At 39.9% G+C, this 18,155-nt stretch overlaps 2 protein-coding genes across 2 annotated transcripts in view; one reads left to right on the top strand and one right to left on the bottom strand.

The window, feature by feature from the left end:
* The window catches only part of vsnl1a (visinin-like 1a), a 52,080-nt gene extending 44,819 nt beyond the window's left edge, over positions 1 to 7,261 (bottom strand). The window contains exon 1 of the mRNA XM_038308554.1: positions 6,979 to 7,261. The gene's annotated coding sequence lies outside the window, so the exon portion shown is untranslated. The remainder of the gene's footprint in view (positions 1 to 6,978) is intronic.
* A 4,689-nt stretch (positions 7,262 to 11,950) lies between these two features.
* LOC119798905 lies at positions 11,951 to 17,418 on the top strand. The gene is made up of 4 exons (XM_038308575.1): positions 11,951 to 14,099; positions 15,091 to 15,240; positions 15,372 to 15,452; positions 16,650 to 17,418. The coding sequence occupies exons 1-4, from the start codon at positions 11,951 to 11,953 to the stop codon at positions 16,766 to 16,768; spliced, it is 2,499 nt and encodes an 832-aa protein (XP_038164503.1). The 3' UTR covers positions 16,769 to 17,418.
* The last annotated feature ends 737 nt before the right edge of the window (positions 17,419 to 18,155 follow it).

Genomic DNA, 18,155 nt, shown 5'->3' with positions numbered 1-18,155 from the left:
GATGGATGGTTGGATGGATGGATGGTTGGATGGATGGAAGGATGGATGAATGGATGGATGGATGGATGGATGGATAGATGGATGGATAGATGGATGGATGGATGGATGGATGGATGGATGGATGGATGGATGGATGGATGGATGGATGGATGGACGGATGGATGGATGGATGGTTGGATGGATGGAAGGATGGATGAATGGATGGATAGGATACTGATCACACAATCCTAAAACTCCTTCTAACTTTAAATACCATCAAGAATGACTCATTCACTCAAGAAGAAAGTGACCCAAGTTTAGACGGGCCATGGATGGGTCATGGATGGATGGATGGATGGATGGATGGATGGATGGATGGAAGGATGGATGGATGGATGGAAGGATGGATGGATGGATGGATGGAAGGATGGATGGATGGATGGATAATGGATGGATGAATGGATGGATGGATGGATGGAAGGATAATGGATGGATGAATGGATGGATGGATAAATGGAAGGATAATGGATGGATAATGGATGGATGAATGGATGGATGGATAAATGGAAGGATAATGGATGGATGGAAGGATAATGGATGGATGAATGGATGGATGGATGGATGGATGGATGGATGGATGGAAGGATGGATGGATGGATGGATGGATAATGGATGGATGAATGGATGGATGGATGGATGGATAGATGGATGGATGGATGGATGGATGGAAGGATAATGGATGGATGGATAAATGGAAGGATAATGGATGGATGGATGGATAATGGATGGATGAATGGATGGATGGATAAATGGAAGGATAATGGATGGATGGAAGGATAATGGATGGATGAATGGATGGATGGATGGATGGATGGATGGAAGGATAATGGATGGATGAATGGATGGATGGATAAATGGAAGGATAATGGATGGATGGAAGGATAATGGATGGATGAATGGATGGATGGATAAATGGAAGGATAATGGATGGATGGATGGATAATGGATGGATGAATGGATGGATGGATAAATGGAAGGATAATGGATGGATGGAAGGATAATGGATAGATGAATGGATGGATGGAAGGATAATGGATAGATGAATGGATGGATGGATAAATGGAAGGATAATGGATGGATGGAAGGATAATGGATGGATGAATACATGGATGGATGGAAGGAAGGATAATGGATGGATGGAAGGATAATGGATGGATGAATACATGGATGGATGGAAGGATAATGGATGGATGAATGGATGGATCTATAATGGATGGATGGATTGATGAATGGATGGATGGATTGATGGATCGATGGATGGGTGGATGGATGGATGGATGGGTTTAAATACAAAAAATACAAAAACTGGATTTTGAGAAATCTTGAAAATAAAACTAAATTACTAGAAAAAAGCTTTTTAGGGAAATGCAAACACATTTATCACTAGTCCAACAGACTTTTCCAAATCTATATCTGCAAAACCATTGAAAATGCACAAATATGTGTGTGGATCAGAGGGGCTGCATGATGTCACAGTGGGTAGCACTGCTGTCTTGCAGCAAGAAGTTTCTGGGTTCGATTCCTGGCCTGGGGTCTCTGCTTCTGCTTGGAGTTTGCATGTTCACCCTGTGCATACATGGGTTCTCTCTGGGTACTCTGGCTTACTGCCACAGTCAAAAACATGACTGTTAGTTTGATTGGCTTGATTCTCCTTAGGTGTGAATGTGTGTCTCTGTGTTGCCCTGGGACAGACTGACAACTTGTCCAAGGCGTGTCCCTGCCAGAGATAGGCACTGGCCCCACTGTGACCCTGATAGGGACTAAACAGGAGTAAATGGATGGATGGAATGTGTATTATCAGAGGAAACTGAACCCAGAGGATAACTGACTTTTTTGGTTGTCTGACTTGGTTGTCTTTATCACATAAAAAAAAATCAGTCTGGTAGGGAACGGGATGACACAGCGCTCTCTAACAGGAAGGTGCAAAACACTTTTCTGTTAAAAGATGGTTCAGGGATGAAGGGAGCAGCTGCAGTGGGTTGGGTGAATGTGTTCTGGGAGACATGGAAACGAATGATGTAGTTCATGTCTGTGCACGGCTGTGCAAGAGGATTCTTCCCTAAATCACCTCTTCTTTTAGGGGCCTTGCAAGCTCAACCATGAGATAATTTAAAAATGTTACAGCATTTTTAGTTGGATATGTCTGATGTGGTGCCATGTGGCATGCCGTTCACAATGTCCTCACAAAGAGCTCACGCTGCATCATAATGCGAGTGGTACGCAACACTCGGTCACTTGCCTCTCGCTCAACAAACAAGCAGCAGAGATGACTTTTTATCGGTGCTGCGTCAATGTGTAGCCGATGGACCAGCATCACAGAGTTAATGCTGCTAAGGCTACTAAAAGCAACTATTTTCCCTTGTAAGAAAATAATTCTTCAATATTTCCTTAACAATATTTATAGACAGGAATGTATTTATTAGGATTATGTTAGATTAACAAGCATCATTTTGGAGTGCAGAATAAATTTGATATTTAGAAATAGGGATCTGAAAGGAGTGGAATGACTGGATCAATCCTCCCTAAACAGCAACAACCCTAAAACAAATGCAATGACACTGCCTTAAGAAGTCAGCAGTTAATTAACAAAGCCCATCCGAATATAATTTTCTCCCAGTATACAGTAAACCAAGCTGTTCTTTGAAGGCCTCAGAGGTTTCTTGATAACATTGGAGAACAAACAAGATCATGCTTTTGACATCAGTCTACAGATCCCTGATAAGGGCCACCAATTTTTGGCGGGCCATCTTTAAAGCCGATATAGCTGTTTCAACGCTAACAAATGTTACAGAAATCTCCAATTAAACATAAACGACACATTCAATAACAAAATGAACAAAACATTAACAATGGAAAGGAAATGCAAGCACTTCATGATGCATGCAGCAGGCGGGGCTGCTGCATGCATCATGCTACGATAGATCAGGGAATGCATCTATGTTTAAGTTGGCGCCAATAGAAGGAAAACAACACTAAAAACCGCCCTCTAAGCAGCTTTCCCCCTAATGCCCCTGTTACACCTTGACGATTTAGCCGGCCTATGCCTGAGGTATGAAAAATATGGTAAAAACGCTGACATAAGTTGGATAAGTTAAAGTATGGCTACATTTTGAGCACGCTGAAGCACGCTGGCATACGTCGACATAGAGCAAGTAAGTCGACATACCCTAAGTGTAAGTTACTTATAAATCTTGGCATCTAGCTTATCCAAAACCTATGAGTAACTTGTGCATAACTTATACGTAACTTATCAAAAACTTTACTTATGAATTTGTTGCAAATGCAAACCTTCTTTCTTTCTGTTTCTTTTTATTTATTCTTTTTTTTTGGCGGTAAACAGCAGCTAGGTTAATAGAGCTATCAAAGACATCTTTCTATGCAGATGCCCCCCTCCGGACACATTTCATTGGCATTAAGCTGCCGCGCGTTATGCATAAGTTAGGCTGTCTTTGGACATAAGTACTGGACTCATTATGAATACTTTATGTATACACCCAAAAGGTAAAAAAAATATATAGAAAGTTCAGCGTATGCCAGTGTTTCAGAAGATTCTGGAACGTCAGGCATACACTGGCTAAATCGTCAAGGTGTGACAGGGCCCTAAACTAACATGTGCAGCCAAGCAGTCCATGGAAACTTCGGTGAGTCTCAATTGGTCTTTCTTTATAAATTAGGTCCTTTTTATCTAACCTTGTTGTGAAAGTAAGAAAATTATGTATTCAATAGTTAATTAAATAAGGAGAATAATTAATTCTTTATGTATTTAGGATACAAAAATATGTATTTATTTAATGTATGCATCGCAAATAACAATGACATGTTTACATTTTGATAGAAATCTTGCTACTTTTTAATTTTGTAAACTTGTGGTAGTTTTGGCTTTCCATACCTGCTCCATTCGCAATCGATCACATTTATAGACTTCATCTTGTGTGACGTTAAGATTTCAGCACGAAATGTTGCGATCAGAATTTTTTCTGAAGTAGTTGAGGCCGGACGGCAGCATTGTCTATTTATTCACCTCCACCATACCAGCACTTGCCTGATCCAGCTGGGGACAGGCCTGGTAGTCCCATTAGTCAACCTCTTAATTGTTCTTAATCAGGGTTATAACTTCATCTAGCAAAGATAGACAACAAAACCTTGACAGAAGCGTTGACCGCCGGCACAGACTATCTGCTGGTGCAAGCGATGAAAGCTGCAGTACCGTTTCTGTGTTAAGGTGATGGAGCCGCTGCCTGACGCAGAAAGGATGGGAAACTTTAGGTTCTGTATTTTGCTGTCTCTGCTTGCAACACAGCGAGCCTTATGTATAGCAGCTTAATAAACCTTAAAGGAGCTGCGCCATTTAGAAGGAATGGGATGTGGGGGCACTTCTCCAATACTAAAATGGGTGATAATAGGAAAAAATGTTATGTAACGTAAGAAACAAGCAACATTTGTTTGAAAAAAAAAAATTTTTTAAATACAAAAAAGTTCCTGGCCATAGATGTAGGAGGCTAGCTTGAGAAAGCATGTTCCATGTTGAGATTGAAACAGGTGAGTTTTTTATGTTTATGTTTTTCATGCCTTGAACTATTTGCCATTTTTAATCACATGGTATAAAAAATGGTATCAAGAAACTGATATTTTCCTGGGTATCAAGATACAGTTTGAAATTTTAATATCACTACAGCCCTGTTGTCCACTAATAGATTATAAGGAAAAAATTATGGTGGCTCAACGGTATGAGAAGCAGCGGAGAGCAGGGGTTCCCAATGTATATAATGAATATATAAATGCAGATGTTCACAAAATATGTAGACATGAATTTTATTTACTTATCTAATATGTGATTCAAACAATTATGTTCTTTTATTGATATTCATAAATTAAAATATTAAGTCACAATTAAATATTTTAAGGTCCCATTTAGTAATTCAAAATACACTTTAAATTAAAATGCATTAATTGGAAAATGAATACAATTACTTGACTATACATGTATAAACCTTTTTTTATGGGGTTGCCAATCTGTTGCAAAGTTATTTTTGGGGTCACAGGCTGAAATGTTTGGGGACCCCTGATGTAGAGCCACTTATCATCAGACCTGCATCTTCTTAGACTGGATAGGCATGACGGATAGGCATGACAGAGAACCGCCATCCCCATTGCGAAAAACATCGTAGAGGTGGAATAATGCTGTGGGAAGGCGTTGCTTCACTGAGGGTGGGGATGTGGCAGATTTAAGAGAAGGTGGTTGGGGTTAAATGCTTGGCGATCTGATAGAACAGCCATCTTGTTCTGCAAGAGACATGCAAGTGGGGCAGAGGTTCACCTGCCAACAGGACGAAAACCCAAAGGTAGAGCTAGAGTGGATGGCTTAGATCCAAGCATGTTTATGTGTTAAAGTTGCTCATTCAAAGTTTAGACATAAATCCATTTGAAAACCTGTGGGGACATTTATGCACTACATTTTGCTAGTCTGTAATAATGCATATTATATCAAGTAAATCCATAATGTTCATCTTCAGTACGGCTGCTTGTCATTCCCATTCGGCCCCTCGGCTCATTGCCATTCTTCCAAGCATCCTGCGACCCCTGTCACTCGCCCATCTGCCTTGTTACCGTCCAGCGCCACCCGTGTGATGCAATCAACCAGCACTGGGAAGGCAAAACGGCCTTTAAATGTTATGTGACTGAAGCCTCTTGCACTCTGCATGCAAAATGCGCCGATGACTAGATTCCTTTTCACATTCCCCAACGTCCTCTGATGCGTTCACACCACGGGTGTGCGCAGCGGAATAAAGAGTGATGCAAAAGTAATCAGGGAGGGGGGGGAGAGGGTGCGATCTGGGATGAATGCAGAGAGGCAATGACGCTCCTGTTGAATAACAGAGAACACACCCTGGCCTGCATGCTTGTTTTCCCAATCTGTGCGTAGTGATGCTCGCAAGAAAAGAGACGAGGGAAACAACAAATAACAGAGACAGCATGGTGAATCAGATGGGAATGCCACCGGGCTCGCTCTATAGGATCGGGGGACAAGGCACACTGGGTTACTTTGCCGCACCTTGCAGCTGGAGATCATATCGCACCATGCTGAGTATAAACCTGGGTTAACGGAGAACTAGTCTTATGGTGCTTTTGAAACCTTGTTGGAGGGAAAGCATCAGGCCACAGGTGAAAGACTGACACTGACATGTATGCAGCGTAATAAGAGGGTTGCCCCTGACCTGGGCAGTAGGATATTGCATAATAGCACCCCTTTTTACATCATTTACCAACAGGGGCTGACCTTGAAAGAGGGCATAGGGGGGCTGGTGACAACAGCGGATGTCAAGGAAAGCCGTCTGAGGTCTTAGTTCAGGAAAACTGGATAAGTTGATGTATAATTCTGCAGGCCTTATCGAGATGAATTGAGCTTCCTATTGAGGGAGGGTCCTCCTTATATACCCCCACCTCTCTCTCCTTCTCTGGAGACACACACACACACACTATTGCAACATCAGTGTCAAACAAGCTTCACAAGCATATATCCCACCCCATTCAGCGCCACCCCATGCAACTAAGAGAGTCCAAACCTCTCCAGCTTCCTGGGGGGCTGTATGAAGCAGCAGGCACCTCTGTGCGCTTTACCTGTTCACTTTGGATGCTGATTCAAAGATGCATGTGTGCGTGGGCTGCAAGAGTAGAGCAAACAGGATGCCATGCTTATCTGGTGTGTGTGCATAAAAAGATCCCACAGGTGTAACATCGCGTTCTGATTGATAAATGCATGGTTATTTGCATTTTACGCCTCGTTAATATGCGTCCAATAAATTAATGGATCACTCAGGAAATTAGAAAGAGACAGAATGACGCAGCGCGATGCATCATGAGAGCATGCATGGAGCTGTAGGAGAATAATGTGAGTAGGAAAATAAATGAAAATCCACTGAGAATCACAGAGCTTCTTACCTTGTTGAGGTGTGGAGTCAGAGAGAGAAGTCCGGTTGTTTGAGGTCTGGAGTGGTTTCAAAATAAACCCTCCGACGACGGAGAAATTATATAAAAAAAAAAGAAACAAAACAAACACCTCTGATGTATGAAATGATCTCAAGGCGAAACGAGAAGCTTAGAGCTCTGATCCGTTTCCGATGCTCTGAGTGCTTTTGTTTGGAGGAGGAGAGTCAGAAAGTAAAGAGCGCAGATCTGCAGAAAGATGCTGCTGAACACGAAGTGCTGCTGCTGCTGCTGCTGCTGCTGCACGGAGAGGAGGAGACAGACGGAGAGCGTGTTGGTGTGTGCGTGTTTAACAGCCTGAGAGGCTCCACGCAGCGTGGACAGCCTGTCAACAACACTGGACAACAACTAACAATAAACTGGGCCTGTTTAATACTGCTTTTTTTTTAAACCTTCTTTATAAGCAGCTTCTATTATAAAATAGGGCAGGTAAAGTAAATAATTAGTTTAATAATAATAATAATAATAATAATAAAATAACAACAGCAATAATAATAATAGTACTAAAAGTAATAATAAAAAATATTATTATTATTATTATCATTATTATTCATAATAATAATAATAATAATAATAAAGCAATAATAATAATAATTATTATTATACTAATGATAATTAGTATAATAATTATTATTACGTTGTGCTTGTCTCTTTAAAAGCCGCAGGTTTCCCGCCACTGACGGCAAACCCGGAAGGAAGCGTTAGCCAGGAAGCTAACTGTGCATTAGCATTAAGATAAATCTACTAATTTATCAGGTAGGTGTAAAACTGTTAAACAGCCGAATATTTTGGATGTATTCATTTTTAACATTAAATACAAACTAATATCACTGTTGAATATTTTGAATTATGTTTTTTTTTTATTGTTTTTGTAAAAGAAAAGCTGGAAAATAGCTCACTTTTAACATTGAATTCGTTGATATGTGTTGTTCAGTTTTAGGTTAAATTAAGCTTGATCTCTATTCACTGTTTATCGAAAGATAATAGATAGTGTATAGAGATAAAACTACTCAAAAAAGTACTTTGAAAAAATATCTCATGCAAATATAACTATTTTCTACTCTGTGTGTAGAGGGAGAATTAGCTTTGGCTGTTCCTGTTCAGCTGACCATACCGGGCTGTCACAGGGTCTGAGCAGTGATGCGAGATAAAGTTGAAGTTTTCCAGCCCAAATATCTGTTAAAATCAGCCACATCACACAACAACCCAAGTAATATATTGTTATATTTTCTGTGTGAACATGAACACACTTCAGTACAACTTTATTCAACACTGCATGTCCAAACAAAACGCTACAATCCAACAAAATTTGCCCAGAGTTGTTGTCCATAAGACACTCTGACCCAGCCACCACAGCCATGTCAGATCCAGTGAGGGAAATGGGACACATCATGTTAAGAATCAAATCTCTTTTAGAGTCTCAACATATTATTACCTACATTTGCTATTATTTTACCTTTCATTGGTGACCTAAAGCAGCCAAAAGTAGAAAACAATCATTCTAAGTCTTGAAAGAAAGAACTGCGTTCTAAGATTCAGCTCTACCATTTAACAAGATGCGGGGAAAAAACAACGAATTGCTTATTTTTTTTTCTTTTTATTAAGATCTGAGGACAGGAAGGACAAATGGAAAATCTCAAAAATGACTTTCGTAGAGATTTTAGACAAATCAAACAGTTATTTCACTTGTAGAAAACGAACAGTTGTTGTTGACACAAAGTTAAAAGTAGTGTAGCTTAATATGGCTAACTGACCAGGCTAACCTGTTAGCTACTGAGCACAGTTAGCCACAGCGCTACCCTGCTCTCTCCCTTTATATCACAGTCTTGCAGTTATTTTGTTCACCATAAGCATATTTTTTTCAGTTTGTTATCGAACAGGTAAAACTTCATCGATCATTAGACATGCTAACGCTATAGAAGCTCCCGACTCGGCACACTGATGCTGCGCAATATTATTATCGTTGTCTGGGCAACCATAATGTTTTACATTATTTGGCAACGTTCAGCCAATCATGTAGCGTAACGTCACTTGCATGACCAGGACCTGAGCAGATCTGGTACCTACACCGCTACTAACATGTTTGCAGATGGATTCCTAACCACATAGACTGCTCCTCTTTTTACATTTAGAAAACAAACTATGATCAGTGCGCACACACAAATATGCTAAGCTTATTTTTACTTAACTGAAATAATTACATTTATTATTGTTGATTTTGAATTCTTACCTTCAATGCTGATTAGATTGTTGGCTGGAACTTTGAACATCAGAACGCTGAACTTTACTCTTATTAATTATAATACAATCCATTGGGATTGTGATCAGTACATGGTTGAATGAAATCTCCCCAGTAACTTTCAGGGAGGATGGAATGTTGCTGATGTCCATCCATTCTGTGTTAGTCCAGTTCGCACATCCATCAAACTTCACAGGATCGGCAGACCCATGCGATTTCCCGACTCGACTTTAGGCAGAGCAACTTATGAAAAAACTCTTTCAACTGAAGCCTTTGATATGGGGAGGGTGAGGAGTTTAATTGCACCAAGCGCTAAATCCCAAAAAGCAGCGGTTTCCTCCAGCTCCTTTAAAAGTTTCCTTTTCCAACCAGAACGCATCGATCGTCAGCACTAGGTTTATCACACCAGATACACCTGCAGCTAAAACTAGCATAATCTGTGGCACCACTACACTAGTTCTGTGTTGTAAACACCCTGGCAGATGACATTAGCTAATCAGTGATGGAGAAAGGTCAGGGAGGCTTTGCTATGAACCAGTAATGATGAACGATTGGTGGACATGTGTTAACTCAAAAACTGCCTATCTAACTAAGAACCAGCCCAAGCAATTTTACCCTCAAAATGAAAACTGCCAAATCTGGCAACACTGGCTTTAGGTCTTAAGCTTGTTGCATACCCACCAAGGAACTCAAATTTGTTTTAGCCTTGGCAAGAAGAAGAAACATTTTTTTTTTTTTGCTACCAAATATTCACACTTCCCCGAAGCTCAGCTACTGAACTCACAGAAACATATGGAACTCCTGTAGCTTATTGTACACATGTGACAGAAAACACAACAGGAAAGTGAAGGCAGAGAAGGCATTGATGTCAAAGGATGACGAAAAGGAGACGGAAATGCTTTATATATTACTTGAGGAGGTATCACACTAATGTTAATATTTTTTCACAACCTCTAGCAGCCGAACCTCAACTTATCCATTACGTAATGGATAGTTACACAGATTCCTTTACATGAAATAACTTTCAGTATGTGTGACCCTTAGAAAACGTAACGTTGCCAATCCAAATCCTGACCAATCGCACAACTGTTCTCAGACACAATAAAAAAAACTTCTGCCCAGGCATGTCAACAACAAGCAGTGAGAAAGCCCAATACAGGCCGGCTGGAAAAGAGTTTGCTCTTCCTCTGAGAGTGAAAAAAGACTTAATGTAAATTGTGGAGCTTGTAAATATCTATTAGGGCTGCTGATTAATTAATTTTATTGATTAATATCTGAGTACTTTTTAGGAAAGATTTCATAATAACAAAAACTGTTTATTTTTTATTCCACCAAAGCACTTCCTGGGCTTTCTCAGCCTTTCTCAGCTCAAAGTGACATCAGTTCATCACTTTTTGTTCTTAGATGTCTCCTCATCACTGATCAACTAGCTTAATGTCTGACGTCAATAGTTGCAAACAGTTTGTTTTTTATATATTCATCTTTTTGTTGTGAAACCTGATTATTTAACAAGCAGATTTCGCAGGTTGAATTTCCTAACCCTTTAGGTCACCCAGTGAGGATTATTGAAATAAAAGGTGTTTTTCGAAAGCAACACAAGCCTCTAGCTTAAAAATCCCTCTCAGGGCCGCTAGCAGAGAAGAAACAAGCCCACAGCATCATAGATCCTCTGCCGTGCATAACATTGGGTAGAATGTTCCTTTCCACACCTTCCTTCTGTTCAGCACTAAAGCAGCCCACTAACCGAAGCACTTAGCTCCGTTTAAAGTTTAGCAGTCTGAAAACCTACATGTTTGTTAGGGTACAACAAATTTTTTTTTTTTTTTAAAGGCACACCTCCAAAGCAACATGTGGACAACAAATAGCATCTGTTTTACCCGTCTTTAGTGTTCCATTTACCTTGTTTTTATTAGCATATATTGTTTATATTTCCAGTCTGTACTGATGATTTGGTGCTGCACTGATCAAATTCCAGAGTAAGCTTAGGAGGAAAACCTCAGAATAACTTCTTACACTTTATCATGTTCTAGATATATAAGCTCATAGTCTGTTGTTAGAAATCTAATGAAGATGGGTTTACAAATGTAAATAAATAGCTTAAACCTCTTAATGTCCACCTCATTTCTGGGAAATTTGCCTGTTTTGCTTACCCAAATGGAAAAGCAAATAACTGAAGAAAAGTAAGCCCAAATTACATGTGTGATACGTTATTTGAAAGCCAACACCTTCTAGTTTCTGAATATATACATGAAAATTGGACGCGTAAAACAACCAAGCTGCATCAGTTCAAACTTGACTCAAAGTTGTTTTTTTATTCTCGAAAATTTTCTTTTTTTTGGACAGCAGTAATAAAGACAGGCTTGCTTGTTGTGGCTGCTTTATCATGCTAAATTTCAAAATCCTGCTATAATTGTGCTTTGGTGCTCGCTGTGTCCATAAAATGAACTTGGTGGTTGAATTGTGGAGAATCTAAGCTTTCCAATGATGTCTAACATGTCTATATTGGTAAACATTTTACCAGTGTAATTTTCATGCATTCTGAGTTATTATTTGTAAGCGCTTTAAAACGGGTTGGCGGTTTGGGGTTGTGAGAGGTTAAAGTAAAGCTTCCTAATGAAGAGATGTTTCCTTGTGCTTTGGTCAATCTGTCAATCTGTTTTGTGCTTTAGGGATTGTCAGAAGAAGACAATGGAAGGTATCAGTCTACAAACAGAGCTCTGTTCCCCAAAGCAAGCCAGACTGATGAGCGCTGCCCATGTAGAGTCATATATAGAGTGTGTGATCGCTGAGGGTGATGAGGATGAAACTCCTGTTAGCCGTGGTGTCTGCCTTCAAAATGATGAGAGTCTGGAGACTGGGGCTCAGACCAATCCCAGTCTGTTCCAGTCAGGCCCCTTCTGTTCAGACCAGGGGCCTGACACCCATCCCTGTCATACTTTAAACCAGCTGGAGAGAAATCTTAGGAGAGAGGAGACTCATTTCAGGGAGGATGTTCCTCAGAGAACAGCAGAAGGAAGCAGTTCATGTTGCTCAAAGCTTGAAGGCGATCTCTCTCAGAAATCAGCGCTTCTGATCTGCGATAAAGAAAAAGAAGGTCAAGTCGATGAGAACGGCCCGAGCAAGACCTTCATCGGATGCTCTGAGGGATTGACCCATTATAATCAGTTTGTCTCAGGCAGGAATACGTCAACTAGAATTGTGACTTTTGAAGAACACGACTATGTTGGAGCTGATCTTTCAGCGGTGCTCCCAGCTGCTGATAGAGTCAGCCAGGAGCCCGCTGAGGGAGATAATGAGGCAGACGCCTTCAGGGTAATTGACCCCGTAATCTGGAGTCAAATTGGCAGGGAGGCTGAATGGCTCCTCTGCAGCTCAGACGGCAATGCAGGTGGAGAATTATCTCTATCAGTTCAAGTGTGCGAGGTGGAAACAAGCCCTGAAGTCAGAACATCACAGGATTCCTCCTCAGACTGGACCGGGCAGCTTCAGGACCAGAGGACGCCTCTGACACACTCAGAACCTCTGGCTTCTTCTGCAGCAAGCGACAAAATGCAAGAGCAGACGGACGGCGAGGGCGGCCATCACTGGGAACCTGGTCCTGCTGGAGATGATGGTGTCTGTGGGTCAGCAGGTCCAAATCTGTCCATCTGCTCAACTGTCCAGCAGCTGGGACCCTCAGCGGAGGAGGCTGCTGGGATACAACAGCTGCATCTTCCAAAAGGGAGAGAATCTGATGAACTGAGAGACTGCATCTGTGACCAGAGAGGAGGAGACAATGAGACAAAGTGTGATGATGATGATGATGAACAGAGGAAAAAGCTTGGTGAAGATTGGAGGGCGGATATTTTGTTAATGGAGGGGGAAGAAGAGAAATGTGAACAAGAGGTCAAAACAGGAGGAGACATAAACGCTGACGAGAGAGAAACTGCGGAAACACGGAGAGAATTCTGGGAGGATGAGCAGAAACAAGGTTGGGTTAAAGAAGACGTAAGCCAAGCGTCTCCTAGAGAGGATGCTAGTGAATGGATGGAGAACACGTCCAGCTTCTGTGATGAAGATCCAGAACAAAGACTTGGATGTTTGGCTCATGATCCAGACACACCTGACATTCCCACGCTCTGCGCGGTCCCACCTGCCAGCGACGCTGTGGTTCCCTGCCAGTCTCTAAATGCTCACCATGGCTCCACATCCCTCAGCAACCTCACATACTTCCCATCCGCCTTCTCTTCCTACAATCCTGGGCTGGGCGGTTGGGACACGTTTGAAAAGGTCCAACTCTCTCCAGATGATGATGATGATGATGGAGGCCCGGGCATCATGCCTGTCTTCACCAGACAGCTGCTGAAACCTCCCCAGGAACAAGGAGAACCCCGCATCCAAGCCACAGGGAGTGAGATTAATAAGAGAACGCTTGAAGAGGAGGAGGAGGAGGATGAAGGCCCTGTGTGCAACACTGACAACATGGAGAGCGGATTGGTCTCCGGCGATTCCTGTTGTGATGTCCAAAGCTTTATGTCAGCAGCAGACGTCTCTGCGTGCACACAGCTGGAGGAAGAGCCCAGCTGTGGGTCAGCATCTCCTGCTGTCCCCGCTGAATGTCCCCATCTGTCCTCTGATCTGAGCGGCTTTGACTTTGAAATGAGGGAACAGTTCGGCAGGGTCCTACAAGAACTCAGCTTGTTCTTTGATATTAGTAGAAATGAATTCATTAGTGACTGTAGGACATCCTCGCCTAAACCATGCAGCCATTTACCTGAATCTTTGGAGGACGACACTGTGAAACCTTCAGAGCAGCTCAGCAGACCTGGACTGGGACCCTACGCTCACACATCCACAGGTAACAGTGCTGGAAGACACAACCAATGACGCAGCTTCTAAATAAGCCACTGTTTTAATAGAATATCTTTTGCACATTACACCAGTTCTTCCATAACGATCCATTTTTCCATTTTTGGCATATTAAGATCTGAAGAAGCGTATGCTGGTGAAGATTCTCAGTCCTCCAGGTCGTAGTTATTCCAAAAAAGTTTAAAAACAATCCACTGGACTTTGTTTCCAAGTTTGAAGACATTTCGCTTCCCATCCAGGAAGCTTTTTCAGCTGTTACAAAAAGTTGTTGCTTTTTGTATGAAGCAACTCTACGCTATTTCTGACATTTGAATTGAAAAAGCTTCCTGGATGGGAAGCGAAACATCTTCAAACTTCAAACAAAGTCCAGTGGATTGTTTTTTTTTTACTTTTTTGGAATCTGAAAAAGAAAACTTTGAAAAATAATATCTGAAAAAGAAATTATCTGGTGGAAAAAGAACAAATTCCTTTAAATCAGCAAAACAATACTTGGAAAAATAAGATCTAAAAACATTAAAATGAATGAAAAACTGGAAAATATTTTTTAACACATCTGAAAAAAAGTTGAGAGAAAATTTAAAAAAGCTAACGGTAAAATATTGATTCAAATTTTGCATATTTGTTATAAATTTCTTTTCAAACCAGTTTTTTGATTAAAAGTTAGTCAAAATTACATTGTTAAATTTTATTTTGTCTTTTGTTGTGTTTTTTTAATATTGGAACAAAATTCTCAGAAAAGAAAAGATCAACTCTTGTTTCTGTTCTCACTTGTAAAACGAATCAGTAGAAAACTAATCTTAACAGGTTTTAAAATGTCGCAAAATATTAGATTGAAGCATATATTTGGACCAAAATGTATTAATCCCTTTAATTAATTAATTGAATTGAATGTGAATTTTATGTGAGGCTTTGAAAACAGTGAAGATAAAACCTTGGAGGTAGGTACGGTAAAAATCAGTTATTTCTGTGTCCTTTTGCAGAGGAAACTGTTGAAGAGCACAGCCTGGTAACGTGTGGAGTCAATCCAGAGGTTTCCTGTCCTGTTATCAGGAGTGATGGTGAACAGGAAGTGCCCCTCATCAGAAACATGGGCCAGGAACCGGTGATGGACTATGAGGAGAAAAACAAAGGTTCCCACTTGATTTTCCTGTCCATTTGTCCAGTAGTAGTTTATCATAAACGAGGCATTGTATTTAAACCAAACTAACAGTTTGAAATCAGAAATGTTTGGTAACAGAACCAGTTCTGGTTCTGCTTTCAGAGTCCCGACAGGCAGCGGAGCCAAAAGGTCCCATTTGGTCTCCATCCTTCAGTTTTCTGCACCTGGAACAGCTGAGACAAAGTGAGTTTCATGTTTCTAGTTCTTAGTCACAGCATTTATACGCTTGCCAAACCGGGTTGGCTTATCTCAGCAGGTGTGAGAGTTTTTCACTTCTGAGAGAAAAGTTGTCAAAAATAAATTGGCAGATGTAGAAAAATATCACACCTTTATTATATGTAGTCTGGTGCAAATTAGGTGCTTTAAAGCCTGGAAAAAATCAAAATCTAGATAAGTCATTTTTCTTAAAATAAGTGCATTTGTTCTTGGATTGAGGAGGTAAAAGAGACATTTTGTCAATAGAACAAGACAATTTACACTTTAAATAAGAAAACACAATTGCATTGTCTAATTTCAAGTGTATATTATCTAATGATCTTATTTTAAGAGTAAAAATACTCATCCTATTGGCAAACTATCTAACTTACCTACTCAAATTAAGGGTAAATACACTTAATTTAGGAAATTTTAACTTATGTCTATATCGTTTTTCCAATGCATTGAAACAGCAAAGATTTAAAACTTTATATACAAGCTTTACTTGTTCTCTGTATAAATGCAGCCGTTCTGTGGAGGCTCCAGGTTTATGTATTCATTCCTTGAACACAGAGACAGAAGGACACAGCTGACAGGTCAGCAAAAAGTTGCAGAGAAGCTTAAAACAGGATTTAATTACGAGACAATTTCCCAAACTTTGAGTTTCTAGAAGCGATCTAGTAGACACAGCAAAAGTGTGGACTTTGTGTTGAAGATTCTCAGTCATCCAGGTCATAGTTATCCTAAAAAAGTAAAAACAAACAGTACACTGGACTTAGTTTCCAGGTTTGAAGACGTTTCGCTTCCCTTCCAGGAAGCTTTTTCACTTCAAACTCAATGCTTTTTCTGACATTTTGAATGTAAAAAGCTTCCTGAATGGGAAGCGAAACATCTTCAAACTTGGAAACTAAGTCTAGTAAATTGTTTTTTAACTGTTTTGGAGTGTGGACTTTTTGTTGACACTAATGTTGGAGGTGTGCAGGAATGGGAAACACAATGAAAATCTGTCCTGCTTCTCCTCATCTTCGTATTTCTGTGCTCTCTGCATTTCCCCAAATTTTCTCTTCTCTAGCTTTCTTCCTTTGCTGTTCTTTTCCTGTACTATTCTTACCTAATCTGCTAAATAAAATCATCTCTCTAACAGTTGTGGCATTGCTGTTCATAATAGAATCTCTATGATTGCAGGAGCGCCAGAAGCAGCCAGGAGACTGGAGCCTTTGAAAACCTGCTCACGGCCAATCAGGGTGGGACTTTCAAAAAGAGCCAAGACCAAACAGCTCCATCACTTTCATCCATACAAATAAAAACGGAGAAGTGGAGATTCAGGGGAGGAGATGGATGAATGTTCTCAGGAGCTCTGTTTTTGGAGACGTTATCTCTAGTTAATATAACAGTTCAGTTATCTTACTGTTAAGCTGTGGTTTTCTTCACATCACATTGTGTTGGTTTAGCTGTTTGTTATCAGCTGAGTTCAAGTCAGTCTGTAACTACTGGCACAGTATTTATTTATTTATTTATTTCTCTGTAGTATTTAACTAGTTCCAACATAACTGCTGTGATGTTTTCTACAGGTTTTTTGTATCCATTTTCTTTTCCATTTTACACATACAGGAGATCTCATTTTCCTTATTGTTGGCTTGTTTGATGCAGGTTTTTGCTGCAGCTACACGTTGTTCCTGTTATGTGTGGGTGTATTCATCCTGCCTCCATTAGGGGTTTCAATGTTCTTTGTGTGTTCCGTTATTTATTTATTTATTTTTTAACCATTAAATGAGGTTGAATGTATGTAATATTGCCTGGAGCATTCAGTGCGAGGTTGGCTCTTATCCAGCATCACTGTTCTTTATGTTCCACGAAAACTAGTTTAGAAGATCCTCCGAGTTTCTGAGTTTTTAATGATCTGCAGGTCTGAATATGTTTGGAAAAATTAAAGTGATGGTCTATTAAACACTTTGTCTACAAGAATAATACTTTTCTTTTCTTTTAAACCTTAGAAATATACATATATGATATAATGTTTTACATTTGATGTACCACTAAGTTAAAGTCATGGCTTTAAAGCACATCCTTAACAGCTATATAAAGCTACTAGTTATGCTTAAAATCTACTATAACTCATCTTTTCAATAGGCTGAGAAGTAATTATTTAGAAGAATATTTGGTCTAAATATTGAGAAGTCAAATGTGTGGCGAAAAATTTACACAATAAGCATTTCCCCGACCATTTAACATGGCGATGGCAGTATCATGCTGTGGGGAATGATTTTGTTTAGCAGTGACAGGAAGTGAAGGTGAACATTACATTTTTCTCTTGTGTTTAACATTTTTAAACGATGAATTTTCATATGGAAGCCCGTTTCCGCCACTCTGTAAAAAAAAAAAAAAAAAACCTATCTCAATATAATGAGATAGTATCTCATTATAATGAGATAGTATCTCAATATAATGAGATAGTAACTCAATATAATTGAGTTACTATCATTATATTGAGATAGTTTTTTTTTTTTTTTTTTTACAGAGTGGCGGAAACGGGCTTCCATATTTTCATCCTGTTAATTCAAAACTACTTTCTGTTGGTCTAAAAATAAAATAAGAGACAATATATATAACATTTTTAATCCGCACAGTGCTGTTAGAATTGCAATGGTTGATCATTTTAAACACATTCACACATAAAAGGGACCTTTAAAG

This window comes from Cyprinodon tularosa, unplaced genomic scaffold (genome assembly GCF_016077235.1).
Source record: "Cyprinodon tularosa strain WSP-4 unplaced genomic scaffold, ASM1607723v1 ctg64, whole genome shotgun sequence".
NCBI lineage: Eukaryota > Metazoa > Chordata > Actinopteri > Cyprinodontiformes > Cyprinodontidae > Cyprinodon > Cyprinodon tularosa.
This window is presented reverse-complemented; position numbering and strand designations above follow the sequence as displayed.

What these genes read in the sequence shown, in the direction of transcription:
- LOC119798905 (XM_038308575.1), top strand. Translation starts at nt 11,951, where the DNA reads ATGGAAGGTATCAGTCTACAAACAGAGCTCTGTTCCCCAAAGCAAGCC. An exon ending in CTACGCTCACACATCCACAG is followed by an intron (nt 14,100 to 15,090) that starts GTAACAGTGCTG and finishes GTCCTTTTGCAG; the next exon opens with AGGAAACTGTTGAAGAGCAC. An exon ending in CTATGAGGAGAAAAACAAAG is followed by an intron (nt 15,241 to 15,371) that starts GTTCCCACTTGA and finishes TTCTGCTTTCAG; the next exon opens with AGTCCCGACAGGCAGCGGAG.